At 36.6% G+C, this 15,910-nt stretch overlaps 1 protein-coding gene across 2 annotated transcripts; it reads left to right on the forward strand.

Moving 5' to 3' along the window:
* The first annotated feature begins 628 nt into the window (after nucleotides 1-628).
* Nucleotides 629-14,513, forward strand: LOC576164 (RNA polymerase-associated protein LEO1). 2 transcript variants are annotated; one of them, XM_030999874.1, is made up of 14 exons: nucleotides 629-733; nucleotides 2,789-3,046; nucleotides 3,754-3,858; nucleotides 4,238-4,672; nucleotides 5,292-5,405; nucleotides 6,373-6,461; nucleotides 7,198-7,403; nucleotides 7,938-8,028; nucleotides 9,641-9,738; nucleotides 10,268-10,402; nucleotides 10,828-10,963; nucleotides 11,316-11,508; nucleotides 12,184-12,278; nucleotides 13,215-14,513. In XM_030999874.1, the coding sequence occupies exons 1-14, from the start codon at nucleotides 676-678 to the stop codon at nucleotides 13,344-13,346; spliced, it is 2,145 nt and encodes a 714-aa protein (XP_030855734.1). In that variant the 5' UTR covers nucleotides 629-675; the 3' UTR covers nucleotides 13,347-14,513. The 2 variants fall into 2 exon arrangements, with proteins under 2 accessions (XP_030855734.1, XP_030855735.1); XM_030999875.1 differs by having other exon boundaries at nucleotides 4,241-4,672.
* Nucleotides 14,514-15,910: the final 1,397 nt, after the last annotated feature.

The raw sequence follows: 15,910 nt of genomic DNA on the forward strand, positions 1-15,910 counted from the left end.
TTGAAAGAGGTGGGCCCAGAAGAGGAACAGTGAACAAACTTTGACACTTTTTATTTATTTTTTCATTTATTTCGATTTATTTCAAAAGGGTAGCCTTTCAGTAGTTAAGATACTGTTATACTTGGGGGCCCTGCATAACAAACAAAAAATACATATAAAGACATAAATATACATTAAAAAATCATTACATGGTAAATAGTAAACATGATATATCAGAAAGAATAGAAATAGAATTTCAAATGTAAATGTAAACTCAGCAAATACAAGAAAATCAACTATCAACAAATTTTGGAAACAGATCCTTATAGCGTAGTAACTAAAGTGTCTAAACATAAGTATACATAATTTGTAGGATAATTTTGAGAAATATACTATTTGTAATTGGTAAGTACTGTATATTCAAGTTTGTGACAGACCCCCTATTTGCGTGTACTATGTTTTGGATTTTATTTTTTCGAATAACTTGTGCAAAAGGACTTTATAGGAAAAAATGGAAAATTGAAGAATTCATGTAATGTATACATTCGGATGTCATCTGCTGCTTCTCTGTGTATGATCCATAGAGATATATAACTACTTATTAAGTATATATCTCTATGGTATGATCGAATCTCTTTGAGCTCACAGAACTAGAGCGCCCTCTAACGCTGCAGTTGGTGGTAAGCATTCGTGAATATGGCAGATGCTGGAGATTTCGGTAGAAGTGACGCAGAAAGTGATGGCGAAATTCGAGGTAGGAATCTAGGATATTTAGATTTATTCAGTAAATGCTAATTTAGAGTAATGGGAGTATAACATATGCTTGATAAATCTGAAGACGCTACGATTCGGCAGTATGCAGTAATTTGGGGCTATATTTCGCCTCGATGCATTGTAAAAACAGAATGTACAGTCCCATATGTATGATTTTGTGTAGGGTTATAGTCTAGTGAAGAACAAGAAGAAGAGGAAGTAGGGCCGCTGGTCTCAGAATAAGGATCATAAGCATAAACAAGGATCATCTTCGTAAACGCGGACAGACGCGTCCTAAAAAATAAAGATCGTCCACAAACCGTGGACGATTCTTATTTCCGATTCGCGCTTTGGCGCTGGCGTTTCGTAAAATCATAAAATGGATTCTGCAATGATGCATTTCACACTTTGCACAGAGACTTTCACATTATAAACAATAAAATCCGGAAGACAGACCACCCGTAAAAGTAGACGGTACACTGGGGTTATTTTATTATGCTAGGCACATTCATGGGGCACTAGAGGGCGCTTTGCACGCGTACGAAAATCTGAATGGCCTTGCTGCGGTGGGTCGGCAATAATCAGCCCAAAACTTGGATATGGGAGGGTGGAAGGATATATCATTTTTATAATGTTATCTGGCCTTACCCTTAACCATCCTATGTTTAATCTATGTAGAAATAACATGCGAGTACGATAAGAGAAACATCGGGCCCATTACTGATGCAACTTTTAAAATATTAGCCTAGAAATGACCACCAAACGGAAAAAATTGACATTTTTTCCCGACAAATCTTCATAAAATCTGATTTATAAACAAGTCACATCTAGGTACACTAATACAAATACGATTTTCTGAAAATTCAGGTATTATTTTTTAAGTTTCTTTCAAGTATATTTCTGCGCATTGCAGCGCCAATGTTCTTCACTGCTTCAAAATCACCCTTGAAATTTTTTTTTTGCATCTAATTTGTTACGAGGTCCGCGAGTGTTCCCCGTTCCTTGCGTGTTGAAAGTTTAGTAATACATAGTTTACATTGACTCGCGCACCAAAAAATGGTCGAAAACAAAATGTCAAATGAAGAAATAAACAGGCTTTTGTATAGTTATAAGAGTTCTACCAAGGTTTCTTCGTCGATTTAATTTATTATATAGTCTCAATTAGAATTCAGAATTATCTCACTGAAAAGTTAAGAAACCGACGATGTTCTCGATCATAGTTATTTTCATTTTGCCAGCAGCCGATCTAGCGTTGTTTGGGCAAAAAGCTAGGCCGCTGCCTTCCCATCGCAAACCTTTCTGAGTCCCACTAAAATGGCGCGCTGCGGAGCTCCGAAGCTGCGTTGGTATCGCTGCAAACTCTCTGCCGGCTAGCTCCCCACGAGGGACCATTCGCGGTATGGCGAGAGTGTGTGTGTGAGGTACAATTTTGGATTCGAGAACGCACGTAATGCAACCGTGCGCGTCATATTCAGCTGTCGAATGTCTACGACCAATTTTACATGTACGATTTTTAGTACAGATACTTGGTCAGTTTTCTTCTTATATCTTTGGTTTTACAACATTTAAAAATATAATTTCTTCAAATTTGCTCCTGACTCGGTTCAGACTAATTGTGTGATGTGTTTTCAAGTCAATTTTTTGAATATATTTTTTTGCATGAATTTGCCTAATTATGCGGAATGTGTTTTTTTCGCATTGCCAATTTGCCCGGGTTTACGAGGAAATCCTTGTTTATGCAGACGATCCTCATTCTCAGACCAGCAACCCTACTAAAGAAGGAGGAGAGGGAGTAAAGAGAGAAAAGAAAATTAAACAAAGCATACAGTGAAAATCAATTGGTCTAGATGTCTACACAGCAGCCAGGAGCTGTAACTGAGTAATTTGCGAAAGGGAAGCTTCGAAATAGCTGGAAAACTAGAGAAGATCTTTGCAAAAGAACAATAAGATAGATATTAAAAATGAATCACTGGAAGGAAATGTCACTTTTGCAATTATAGCAAATCTGACAAATACCTCCCTTGAACAAGAATATTTTGTATACAATCTCTTTCAGGATCTGATCATGATGAGGAAGAATTGCTGTCTGAAGATGAAGGAGAGGTAGCAGTGGGGTCTGGCAGCGAAGGAGAGGTCCAGTCTGAGGAGGAAGAGGGACACGAGGAGATGGAGGAAGGGCAACATGAAGAAGAAGAAGAAGAAGATGAAGGAGAAGCAGTGGAAGAAGAGGAGGAGGAGGAAGGTGCTAGAATAGAGGAAGAGATTCAGTCTCCAGATGAAGCTCAGCCAGAACACGAGGGAGAACAAGAAGAGTGTGAGTAGGATTAGTTGTAAATGCTTTTTTTTGTTTTACAGTATGAGAAGTATTTTATCCAGATTGTCTCAAACTTAAAATGGTTATACATCTAGACATCCAGTTGAGATGCTAGTAATCAGTATCTTCAGATATTTCAGTAATATACACAAGAGGTTCAGGGATTCTTCCAGCAGCTTTTGAAACATTACTCTTATCATTTGCCTTGTTAAGGGGCTAATTAATACTGATTTTAGTAGCATTCCCCATTACATATTTTTTGACTTTCTCTTTGTCAAAATACTTTTGTTAGGTTTTCTTCTATGATATTAAAACTTGATTTCGGTCATCATTTCTACTCTGGCATACACAGCAATATCAACATCTTTTCAAACATCATTTGAAGGTGGTATATCTTATACTGTAAAAGTAGAAATATTCAATTACAAGTTCAAGTACAATTAATTTTCCGGATTTCGTGCTTAGATTGAATTGCTTGCAACGCAAATTTAAGAACCAGCTAATATGTTTTGGGGTCGCTCAGCGGGAGAAATTAATCAGCGAAAATAACAGCGTTTACAGTAATCAAGCAAATAGCAAAACTCAGTGACAAGACTCTAGGCCTATATCAAGTATTCATTTTTCAACTTTTGTGATATTTCAATGTTGATGACAAAATATATAGTTTCAAAAGCACTAATCGCTGATATTTGATAATTGCTTTGTAGATGAGGAATATGAATCTGATCAAGAGGCTGTGTCAGAGCAGGAAGAAGCAGGGGAAGGCGAGGGTCACTACGAGGCTGAAGAACATGAGAGGGAAGGAGAAGAAGGTATGTTACTGGTGGATTCCTTCTTTCTTGTGTCATGTATGTTTCTTTGACCCTGATATTAAGCATGAGTGACTCGGTCTATGTTGGTCAACTCTGTTTTTTCCTCCTTGTCTTGTCAAAAAAATTTGTTCCTCCTTTTGGGGGGATTAAAAAAAAAAGTTATGGCTAGTGAAGTTTATTCTCCTGATTTTTCTTGGTGTTTTATGTCAATTTTGAACAGTACTCCATGATATTATACATATACGGGGTAAGCAATTAAGAATGAACCTTATACTGTTTTCCTCTAAATGCTACTAGATGTTGAGCCATAAGGTGATGTTCCTTTTTCTTTTAATCAATTGAGCTCCCTGTTTCTGAATCCCTTTTGTGTGACCTCTAGAAGAAGAGCACGAGCAGGAAGAAGAGGTCCATGAAGAAGAAGAGGGAGAAGGAGAATATGAAGAGATGGTGGAGGGTGAGGAAGGGGAAGAGATGGAAGAGGAGGAGGAAGCGGGAGAGGTAGAGCAAGAGGAAAGAGAAGAACAGGAAGAATCAGAACAGGAGGTTGAGGAGCAGCAAGAGGAGGAGGAAGAAGAGATGGAGGCAGAGGATAATGAAGGTAGGCAGTCACCGGACGAGGATGCCCGTTCCCATGGAGATGGGGAGGAGGAAGATGCTCGGTCACAGGAGGCATCAGATAAAGAAGAGAATAGCGAGGAGGAGGACAGACTGGTCATCAGTCAAGATGAAGAGGAAGAAGGTGATAGAGAAAGAGAGCAGGAGCAAGAAGTTGACGTAGAAGAGCAGGATGCAAGACCACAGGTTTCAGATGAAGGTGATTTCTTGTACTAGTTTTGCCTTATTCCATACTGTTCATGTCGTTTTAGCATAAATTGTAATGGTCTAAATGCTTTTTGCATCTTCTTTCTTCCATCCATTATAATCGTGTTAAATATGATTATTATCTGAAGGCAAATTTGGGGAAGTGGAGGCCCTGGTCTCTCGTAACGGATAACATTTAACAGAGCATGGCCATTAAGTGAGGGGATGTTGTATGGGGGGGGGGGGGGCAGCGCATACCATCTTTTTATGTTTCCTTCCCCCTCTCCCTTTCATGTTTAATTCCCCCCCCCCCTTTTTTTGTCTTTTTTCACAATTTGATTGAGAGGAAGTGCCCCGCATAGCTACCCCACTGTGAAAAATACATGACATTACTACAGTTTTTTTTTTTTCACACTCGGAGTAAATCGTAAAGGTGGACAGAAAGCCAAAATCTGACAAATTCTGTTCATTCTTGCAATTGTCTCCATTCGAGTGCAAGACGAAAAGCTTTAGTATGTCTGTAGTCATCGCCATCTTTGATTTTGTAGTACCAATCATCTTTTTATTGATAACGACGAAATCTGTTGAGCCCTCATGGAGATATTGGTACATGTATTTGTTCGACTTTTCAGGGAGTGACAGTGATGACAACATTGGAAGGAAACCAAAGAAGAGGGTGGTGGTTGGTAGTGATGACGAGGATGCTGGACAAACGAAGGATTCAGATGATGAAGATAAACCAGGGGGTATGCAATTCTTTCTTTTTTTCTGAAAATAAAATCCAACCTTGATTGATGGCATATTGCTTTGAAGGAAAAAGAAAAATTTAAAGAAACAGATTTGTGACAGTTAAGAAAAGAGGGTAATCAATTTGAGGTTATGCCTTCAGACGATTCAACTATAAAGTTGTTACAATGTTGGATTGCCCTATAGCATGTTTTTATGTTACAATATATTTTTTTAGTCTTGCAACAGTTTTTGTATGATATGTTGTAAAATAAAACTGTTTACAATTTCCATTAAAGATCATAAAAGGTATGTTGAAAGAAAATTGGACTTCTTTTTTGGAGACAACAATTTATTTTTGGTTCTTTATTTGTTGTTGAAGTCTTCCTGTGTGCTTCAATAAATTATGAATCTGTTCTAAAATGTTTGGAAAATAAATGTAAGAAAGTCTGTAGCGAAATGATGTTCTAGAAGATAAGTATGCATACTATTGGTTTTTATAGAAAGTTGGGCAATAGATTGAAAGTTCAATCAAAAGGTTCAGTCAAACAATGTGGTAATGTTGTGTTTTGTCATTTCATTTTAATCATTTAACTTGTAAGATCTTCTTTAGGTCAGCAACTTATAAGGGTCACTTCATTTTTGGGTACTTCCTACCAAACAACTTTGATATTTTTGTACCAATGTCTGTCTATACACATCTTCTGTTATTTTTATGTAAGAATGTATAGTTCCATGTATGTATGTTATTTTTTAATTGCTGTTGTTAACAAAAATTAGATTGAATTGAAATTGTAATCTGTTAGTTAGTTTTAGTACAAATGTGCCTCTTTTATTTACTGTAGAGATAACAAATAAGTTTGTCAAACTGACCAAAATACATGATAGTGAGATATGCAGTAATGACGAATAGTATTAATAAGATATAAGTACAGTCTGACCTGTTTCTGAACAATTTGATGATTGAATTTTCTTGATCAATGACAGCTGAAGCAACTCAAGAAGATTTATTTGGTGACTTATCTGATGATGACGATGACAACCTTGATGACATTGTAGACCAGCTTGGTGACGAGGTAAAGTTTTCCTTCTAACATCTTTACTACATTCTAGTATTTACTGCTTGATGACATATCTCAAGAGAATCTAGCAAACAGCTATGTACATGCAGACCTAACCTTTTCAAAGCTTTATAAATATTGAAAAGAGAACATATTATTTTAGGGGGAAACAACTTTTTCATGTAGACAAACAAAGAAATACTGGATAATGGTTAAAAGTTCCCTGTTATATTTTAGGGGTAAGGTTGGTTAGGATTGTGGTGTAGGACTGTTTTAATTAAGGAAGTAAAATAAATTTTAAACGTTTTCATGTTTTTGACTAACAATTTTGGTTTTACAAGAAACTCTCTTTTAACATAGCACTAAATATATTTGCAGTTTACAAAAGTTTGTTTGCCACTAAGCACTTATACTTAATAGTTGAGCAAACTGTAGAGCAGTTTGTAACTATTTGTAAAGAAAAGGTGTGATGCAAAATGCTTAGTGGATTGGCAAACTGCCATTGTCGTGAATTCATGAATGTTTCTGGTTTAAGTGTTTCATTTGGTTCGACCATTAGGACAGGAAAGGAAGGGATGACGATGATAAAGAAAACGAAGACAGAGTCATCCGTGGAGCAAATTGTAAAGCGCTTAGTAACTATGTAAAGATAAAGTGTGATGCAAAATGCTTAGTGGATCGGCAAACTGCCATTATCGTGAATTCACAAATGTTTCTGGTTTAACAGTGTTTCATTTGGTTCAACCATTAGGACGGTGAAGAGAACGAAGACAGAGTCATCCGTGGAGCAGACATCAACGCAGACGGTGATATCATCCAGAGGGATGACGATGAGGAGAAAGAACCGGAAGAGATTCCAGAGACCAAGATCGAGGTGGAGCTGCCCAAGCTGGGCGTGGACCTGGGAGAAGAGTACCACTTTGCAAAGCTACCCAACTTTCTCAGTGTTGAAACGAGGTAAAGAGACCCTGTGGTGCAGTGGTTTAGGCTTCGGATCATGTAGTTCAGGGTTCAAATCTGTTCAATGTACCTCTTTAAGGAGAACCACCAAAATATATATATATATATATACCTAACTTTCACAGTGTGGAAACAAGGTTGTGGTATGGTGGTTTTGGCTTTGGACATGAGGTCCAGGGTTCAGATCTATGATGGGTTGAAATTTGGAGAGAAGTACCAGTTTAAAAAGCTGCCCAACCTATGAAAACAAGGGAATAATGCTCTTTGGTGAAGTGGTTTGTCCAAAGAATTAGATGGTTCAAGGTTCAAATTCTTGACCAAACAAGGATGGCAATGATGTAATCAAAATACAAAATTTGTTGTTAGTCTGCTTTTTATTGTCGTTTAGTGATGTCTGATGATCTTGATAGGGGTTAAAGTAGAATATTGTAAAGGACATGACTGTTTGTTTGTTTAAAACAGAATCTACATTTGTTGACCTCTCTCTCCCTCTCTCTCTCTCTCTCTCACTCTCTCTCTGTCTCTTTACAGACCTTTTGACCCTCAGTTTTATGAAGATGAAGTCCATGCTGATGAAGATGAGGTGTTGGATGAAGAAGGAAGAACAAGGCTCAAACTAAAGGTATGTTGTCTTGTTATCTGCAGGTATATCTCGATAAAGCCTTGTAATCTCAGAAAACTTTTTTGAAGTTACATGGCCTGTCCCATTTTAATGTAACCATAAAATAAATGTATACATTTTTAGTATCTTGGTGTTTACCGGTAATCAACAAAATGTGATACTTCATGTTGAACTTTTTATGCCTCCGTTACGAAGTATCCGGAGGCATTATGTTTTCCGGTTGTCCGGTTGTCCGTCCGTCCGTACGTCCCGTTCTCGTGATCGCGTTATCTGAAGAACCGATTGATGGATTCCTGCCAAACTTTGGTCATGTATGTATCTTGCAGAGCCGATGAACTGATTAGATTTTGGGGTCATGAGGTCAAAGGTCAAAGGTCACGGGGCTCATTATGTATGCAAAAACAGCTCGTGATCGCGTTATCTCAAGAGCCGATTGATGGATTTCTGCCAAACTTAGGTCATGTATGTTACTTGCAGAGCCGATGAACTGATTAGATTTTGGGGTCATGAGGTCAAGGTCAAAGGTCATGCGGCTCATTATGGATGCAAAATAGCTCATGATCGCATTTTCATTAGAACAGATTGATGGATTCCTGCCAAACTTAGATAATATATGTATCTTGCAGAGTCAATGAACTGAGTAGATTCTTGGGTCATGAGGTCAAAGGTCAAATGTCATGGGCTCATTATGTATGCAAAAATAGCTTGTGAACGCATTCTCATTAGAACTGACAGATGGATTACTATTTAACTCGGGACATCTTGCTGAGCCAATGAACTGAGTAGATTTTAGGGTCATGAGGTCAAAGATCATAGGGTCATATATGTATATGAAAAATTGCTTGTAATCATGATATTCTGAGAACCTGTTAATGGATTACAATGATACTTGAATTTGAAAAATTTCTTCTGTTTTGGTTTGTAAACTTGCTCTATGACGGAGGCATCATTTTCGACTGCATGCAGTCGAAGTTCCATCTAGTTTTCTATGTTTTAATTACTCTCAAATCATCCCTGATTTTCAAATTGTTTTGTTTTTTTTATTCTAATATTTATACTAGGTTCCATTTATTTTTACCTATTATAGTCCAGTTTTCATTATATGCAAACAGAGCCCTGAGGAAGACCAGCTTGTAACTTATTTAACGTATTTGTTGTATCTTGTCACAATTTATGAAATGTAAATGTTTTAGACTATGTTAATTTGCTTTTTAAATTTAATTTGTATGTTTTTAATGTTTTGATTGCTGATCAGGCCACTCTGTCTAAATATTTGAGAATAAATAAATATAAATAAATAAATAAATAAAACTTCAATGCTACGATGTTAAGAAAAAAAGGATTGCTCTTCAACTATAACCAGAAATAGTTAAAAGCGTTGTACCAAATTCTGAAGCAACTTGTGTGTTTAGTCTCTTAATATACCTTAATCTTCCTGCTGTGTTCCCTGTGTGTCAGCAAGGTTAGGTCAACTTTGTCATCGGATGATTTCAACGCCTCTTTACCAAATCAACTTTTACAAAGAACTTCTTGACAGTATCTATCACATTGCCATCAGCTTTATGTGTAAAATGTTCAATGTTTTGTTACCATGTGCTCCTACTACGATCAGGTGGAGAATACAATCAGATGGAGGAAAGTGTTTGATGAGGAAGGGAGCGAGATCGGCAAAGAGAGTAATGCAAGAATAGTCAGGTGGTCTGATGGAAGGTAAGATCAATGTATGAAAAAAAAGAAAGTATCATAATCCCAATAATGATAGGAATTAATATAGCTACAAAGCTGTACCAAATTGGTCTCCTAGGCATCGTTTCACAAACCGTCCTAAGAACAAGTTCACTGAAATCCTGTCGAAACATGGAAAAAGTATTGGATATTAGTCTTACAAGGTCCATCTCGTTGTTGTGTGCTAGTGAGCATTCATACCGACTTTCATTATTTCAGTATGTATTGTTGCTTCCCTTAGGATTTTTTAACTCAACTTGTATGCTTTTCAAACGTTTGACAGGAGTTCAACATTTTTTAAGAAACTTGATTTTGAAGCTTTTTTTTTTTAAATACTTATTTGAATTAATATCATATAGTGTATAAAGTTTAAGAAATTCTTATTGTTCCTCATTCTTAAAACCCACATTCAAAGTACCTTCTTTGAAAATCAGTCAATTCATATGCAACTGAAGTTTCTTTGCCACTTAAGTAACAGTAGTGTTGTGTTACGATTCTTATTTCACCTCAACAGTCTGTCTCTTCATCTTGGGCAAGAAGTATTTGATGTTTACAAGATGACACAGCAAGGAGACTTCAACCATTTCTTCATCCGTCAAGGCACTGGTCTGCAAGGCCTAGCTGTCTTCAGAACGAAGCTCTCATTCAGGTAGATATGTTAACAGTCTTTATGGGAGGTTATTACACTTTTGTTGTAAAAGCTCCTGTTCACATGCAATCACAATCAATTTCATTTGATTTTCAGTAAGATGTAAAAAATTAACATTGTTCAGTCACAGGCATAGAAAAGGCATTGATTCTTTCTGTGAGGTTGCCATCTTAGTTTAAAGATTGGAGTTGGTGTATAGTCATTTGTACACCCGTATTGTTTAATCAAGTCTGTAACCGTGTAAAATGTGCATGTTATGAAATAAGAAATGGACATTCGTTTCCTTTTTTTCTTTTGCTGAACTTGTTTTTTGTTACTCAATAAACTAATTCTCCATGTTATGTGATACGTTAGAAATATGCTGTAAATTTTAATTAAACCCGTACTTGTTCTAACAATATTTCTTCTTGTTTGTACTTGTTTAGACCACATTCCACAGATAGTGCTACTCACAGGAAGATGACCCTGTCCATGGCCGACCGATGTTCCAAGACCCAGAAGATCAAAGTGGTTCCCATCTCTGGTAATGACCCAGAGGCACAGAGGGGCGAGATGATCAAGGTGAGTGCTGCAAGAATGTCTCAGGATACCATAAATATAACCAGCGTTTTTCAACTCGTCTTTCAGTCAAGATTCAAGTTCTTATTCTTCACCAATTCAAAATCATTGTGCAATTGAGAATGGTGTGTGTGTATTGGGTTTTTTACAGACGTGTATCAATCATATATGATTATTTACGTCTGGGGACCGACCTTTAAATGTCACCATCCCAAAGACATGACTCAGTTTCGAACCTGCATCCTCGGCTGAATCAGAATCAGTGTAGCTTCCATTGTTAGCTGGATTACAGGCGCTCGCCACACATCATTTTCAAATTATTTCTTGCTCAAACCTTGTTTGTGTCTTCCCTCAGAGAGAAGAGGAGAGATTACGAGCATCACTGAGGAGACAGAACCAGCAGCGGAGGATACGAGAGAGATCCCACCAGCGAGGGCTCAGTGCAGGCTACCTGGAGCCTGACAGAGAGGATGGCTTTGAGGAGGAAGACGATTCGGCCATCAGCCTCTCCGCCATCAAGAAGAACTTCAAGAGCAGTCTTGCCAAAGGTAGGAAGAACATTCAACCGGGTTCAAGTAGTTCTCAGCATACAGGAAGTGGCACCTGATTCTGTGTATTAAACTATAAGAAAGAAAAGTAGGTCTAGGCCAGTTCGCCCATTCAGACACCAAACTTGCACTGTTGAGTACTAAGTGCAAACTCAGAGTAGAGTAGAGTCTTTGAAAATGTGTATTGTGTCTAAATCAAATTGTATCAAATGAATTTTTCTTGTGCAAGTATTTTAATATAATTTTTTTTTTTTTTCATTGCTTAATTCAACTCTATTGTTGTTTTTCTTGTGCAAAAGATTTAATAACCATTAATTCTGCAAAGGTTGGTGTTACCGTAAGTCTTTCATTGTTAAAGTCTCATATTATGGACACATGAAGAGGTATGGAGATCATGAACTGCAGAAGAAATAGTGGGGGGGGGGGGGGAGAGAGAAAAGAAATAGAGGCTGCTCAAAGTAGAAATAGATAGACTGCATCAATGAAGATGGATGAAAACAGTTCATGTAGAATTGGCTGCAGATAAGAGGGAGACAAAAAAAGGTATGGATATGACTCCGCCACCCACCCACCTCTTAGAGGGTATTCACAGGTAGATGACAATAATGAAATGATGATGATGGTGATGTTGATGATGATGATGACATATTTCTTGTGTTGTGTTGTGTTTTTCAGTTCAAGACCATGGCCTGTACTCGTCAGATGAAGAGGAGGTGGACAGGGCAGAGAAACTATCTAGGGTCAAGGCACTTTACAGTGATAGCGATGACGTGAGTTCATTCATTTCATTTCATTTATTTATACCTACAAATCATTTCATTTTTACGACGTTTATTCAAAGGCAATTTTCAGCATTATGTGTTATCTAGCTGTAAATGATCTGACTAGACCAATATTATAGTCAGGGGGGGGGGGGATATAAAGGAATACAAAATGTGAATTTTTATCACAGATAATAGACATGGTCAAGGAGAAAATCCCCCAAAACCCACAAACTTGAGACAGCAATGCTACTTTTCTGATATAATTCCCCAAAGTAGAGTTGAATATTATTCTCTCTGATTGAAACAATATGTGACGCTCATACCACAATGCTAATCTGACAGAAGGTGCATCATTTCTGTAGATTGTTCATAAAGATTTTGTACCCAACCAAGGGGATGTTTCACAAAGATCCTATGTCGATTTTTAACTCTAAGTTGGACTTAAACATTATGGAGAGCCATTTGTAGCCTTTAAAAAAAATATATTCTGTTGTTGATGGTTATTTTACCTGACTGCTAAGAAAGCATAAATGCTTGTAAGCAACCAGGCGGCCGACGGCTTTAGGTCCTCTCCGAGGGACCTGGTAATGAGGATTAATGCCTTACCAAAGGGCACTAGCGCATCGCCTTTGTTTCGAACCCGGGTCACCGGATTACGAGACCACTGCTCTACTGACTGAGCTATCGCGCCTCCTCGATCAAAAGCAAAAATTGAAGTATTTTATACTTTTCATAAATTCCACATCAAGAACATGAAATATCCTTGATTTTATGCCTTTAAAAATAACTTTTACAAAATATGTTCAAAGATGCCAACGGCTTTCCATAATTGTTCAGTCCAACTTAGAGTTAAATTCGACTTAGGATCATTGTGAAACACCCCCCATGATTACAACTCAAGCTCATGTTCTTTATCCGTGTCCTTTTGATCTTTCTTTTCAGGATTCTGATTCTGAAGGCAAGAAGCGCAAAATAGAAGACTCGGATGATGAAGACCAGGATGAGGGAGCATCGACCAAGAAGAAGAAAAGGGTGGCTGTATTATCAGATGATGATGACGATGAGAGCGACTAAGGATACAGTGCATTGAACTCAAAATAAGAACTACCTTTGTAGGCTCGAGCAATACTCCAACACATGCTCCGGCGACAATTCCTTGGCCATACATTTTCTACATGAACAGGATTTCCGATTGAATGCATAGACCTAATCCTATACCCATCCCTTAGCCTAACCCGATACCAAACTTAAACCGATTGCAACCCTATTCCTAACCTTTTATCTCGATAAGAAAATGGCTTCAATTTATTCTGGATTGTTTATCCTGCAGTAGATTGATTGTTTGAACCAGTAAAATAAAAATAAACTCACAAAAACTTGCTGGAAATCATCTTCTAATAAAAAACACAACTCTCACTTGCACATAGTGACCTGTGTTGCCGGCCCTACTTACCTTGATTTCCTTATCTTTCTATGCTCATTACTCAGCCCCTAAACATTTTCTACCAAAATCGTATGGCACATGTCATTTATTTGTAATCTTGTACATTCAGAGTAAGTTATGTTGGTTTCTGTGAGAATTTATTTTCTATCATTACCAGAACGTTAATTAATGTAGGTAAATGACTATAGAGCAAATGTCACTGCAGCATGTGTCATGCAACCCGAGTCACTGCTATAGTACCATGGTACAGATGCGAGTGCTTAATTCTCATCTCCCCTCTCCCAGCCCATTATACAAAACCAGATGTTTGTTACAAAACAACAAATTCACTTATCATATCATCTTGTTCAAGAATGCTTTTTTGTGTTCTCTGCCCTTGGGTAAACAGACATCTGTCTATGGAAAACATTATATGAATGGGTTCATGTTACCATCTCTTAATATAGAAATACAATGTAGGTGTGTAATCACCCAAGTTATCATGCCAGAAAAATTGTAAAATTATTGGTAGTAGTAGTAGTACGTAACCATTACAAATTAATGAATGGAGTTCCATTTTTCCAAGATGATTGCTATCCTTTTAATTATTCTTCTGTTTATGTAGTTTTACAGGTCATCCATGCCGTCAACATGGGCTCATTGTAACAGCATGTTAATGGGACTATCACTTTCATTAGTGAGAGGGAAGGGGTGGGGCACTGTGTCTATATTAACTCTGAATTCATCATGGTAATTGATATTGTGAACAATAAATGTAAATAGATTAAAATAAACGTCTGTACAGTTTTTATGCAAAACATTGGAGAAGTGAGTGCTTATTTGTTGTACATGAAAAAGTGTTTTTAATAGGTAATTCAGATTCAAGATTAATCAACATGAAATAGGTTGGTGGGAAGTTCTCGCACATAATAAATTTCATCACAAAGGTACAAATACATGTATGAAACTAATGTTTTTACATAGAACCAAGTAATTTGAACACACATATACTTGGAAGCAAGTTCGGACGGATTATTTAACAACAATATACACATAATATACTACGTCCATGGCTGTCCTGCCTGCCAGGAATCCTAGCTTTGAATAATATAAAAACAAAAATTCACTAAGACATACACAATCAAACATTTTATAAACCTGTACATAAAAATACATTTAGTTAATTTGTTAATCTACAAAATTAATATTGATTGTCGCAGAAAGATTTGAGTTCAGACATCACTGAATAAGTAATAATTAACAATGACTGAAGAATAACAAACTTGTTTCTACCATGCACAGACTCGAGTTTCTAATGAGCTATGGTAACGAGTCTAAAGAAAGGAAGAGTTGCTTTAATAACTTGGTTAAAAAAAAAGCATTTCAAGTGAAATGTCTACTACCATTGGATATTTCCGATGATAAAGATCATATCAAACAATATTTTGTGAACATTTAAGTTGTAATATGGAAGAAACTGGCTAAAATATATAATGAATTAGGTTGTGTGAATCATTTTAATTGAAACAAACTAATGAAAACCTACTTGAAATATTATTTGTTGAAAAGCACAAATCTAATAGAAACTACAACTACACAAGAAGGTAGGGACTACACAATCAATTTACAATGGGTTTCATTTGATCCTGTGAGAGTTTGTTTTCTGTTATATTTCTTGATATAACTCTTGATTACCTTTTTTGTATCCCAAACAAGGCCCTTTCCTAATTTTCTTACAATCTTCACATTAACACAAATTTTACACTTCTCCAAGGCAATGATCGTAACTACCGGTACTTAAAATTTCATCCTAAATTCACATAAAAATACAAATTACAATCAAACGTGAAGTTTTATTTAATTATTAAAAATATATATATAATATATATATACATATCACTTGCATATTGCATTTGAAAGTTGATTGTCATTAGCTCAAATGAATTTTACATTACTAATCCCCTGAGCTTTGAGCATATTAGTACAATGGAGTTGATATTCTGGAGTTGTTTCCAAGCTTGAATAGGATATACTACACAATCATCATCTCTTGAATTATTTATTGTAATTCCAATATCTTGTTCATAAAATTCGTAGTACATTCATGCATGCTTAAAAGGCTATCCATAGTGTCTGTAAGAAAATGTCTATCATTCTCCAATGACAGTGAAAGTATAGACAACATATAGACAATTCAGTGAATTTTTATATATCC

The sequence above is a fragment of the Strongylocentrotus purpuratus genome, unplaced genomic scaffold (genome assembly GCF_000002235.5).
Source record: "Strongylocentrotus purpuratus isolate Spur 01 unplaced genomic scaffold, Spur_5.0 spur5_scaffold_6, whole genome shotgun sequence".
Classification (NCBI taxonomy): Eukaryota; Metazoa; Echinodermata; class Echinoidea; order Camarodonta; family Strongylocentrotidae; genus Strongylocentrotus; species Strongylocentrotus purpuratus.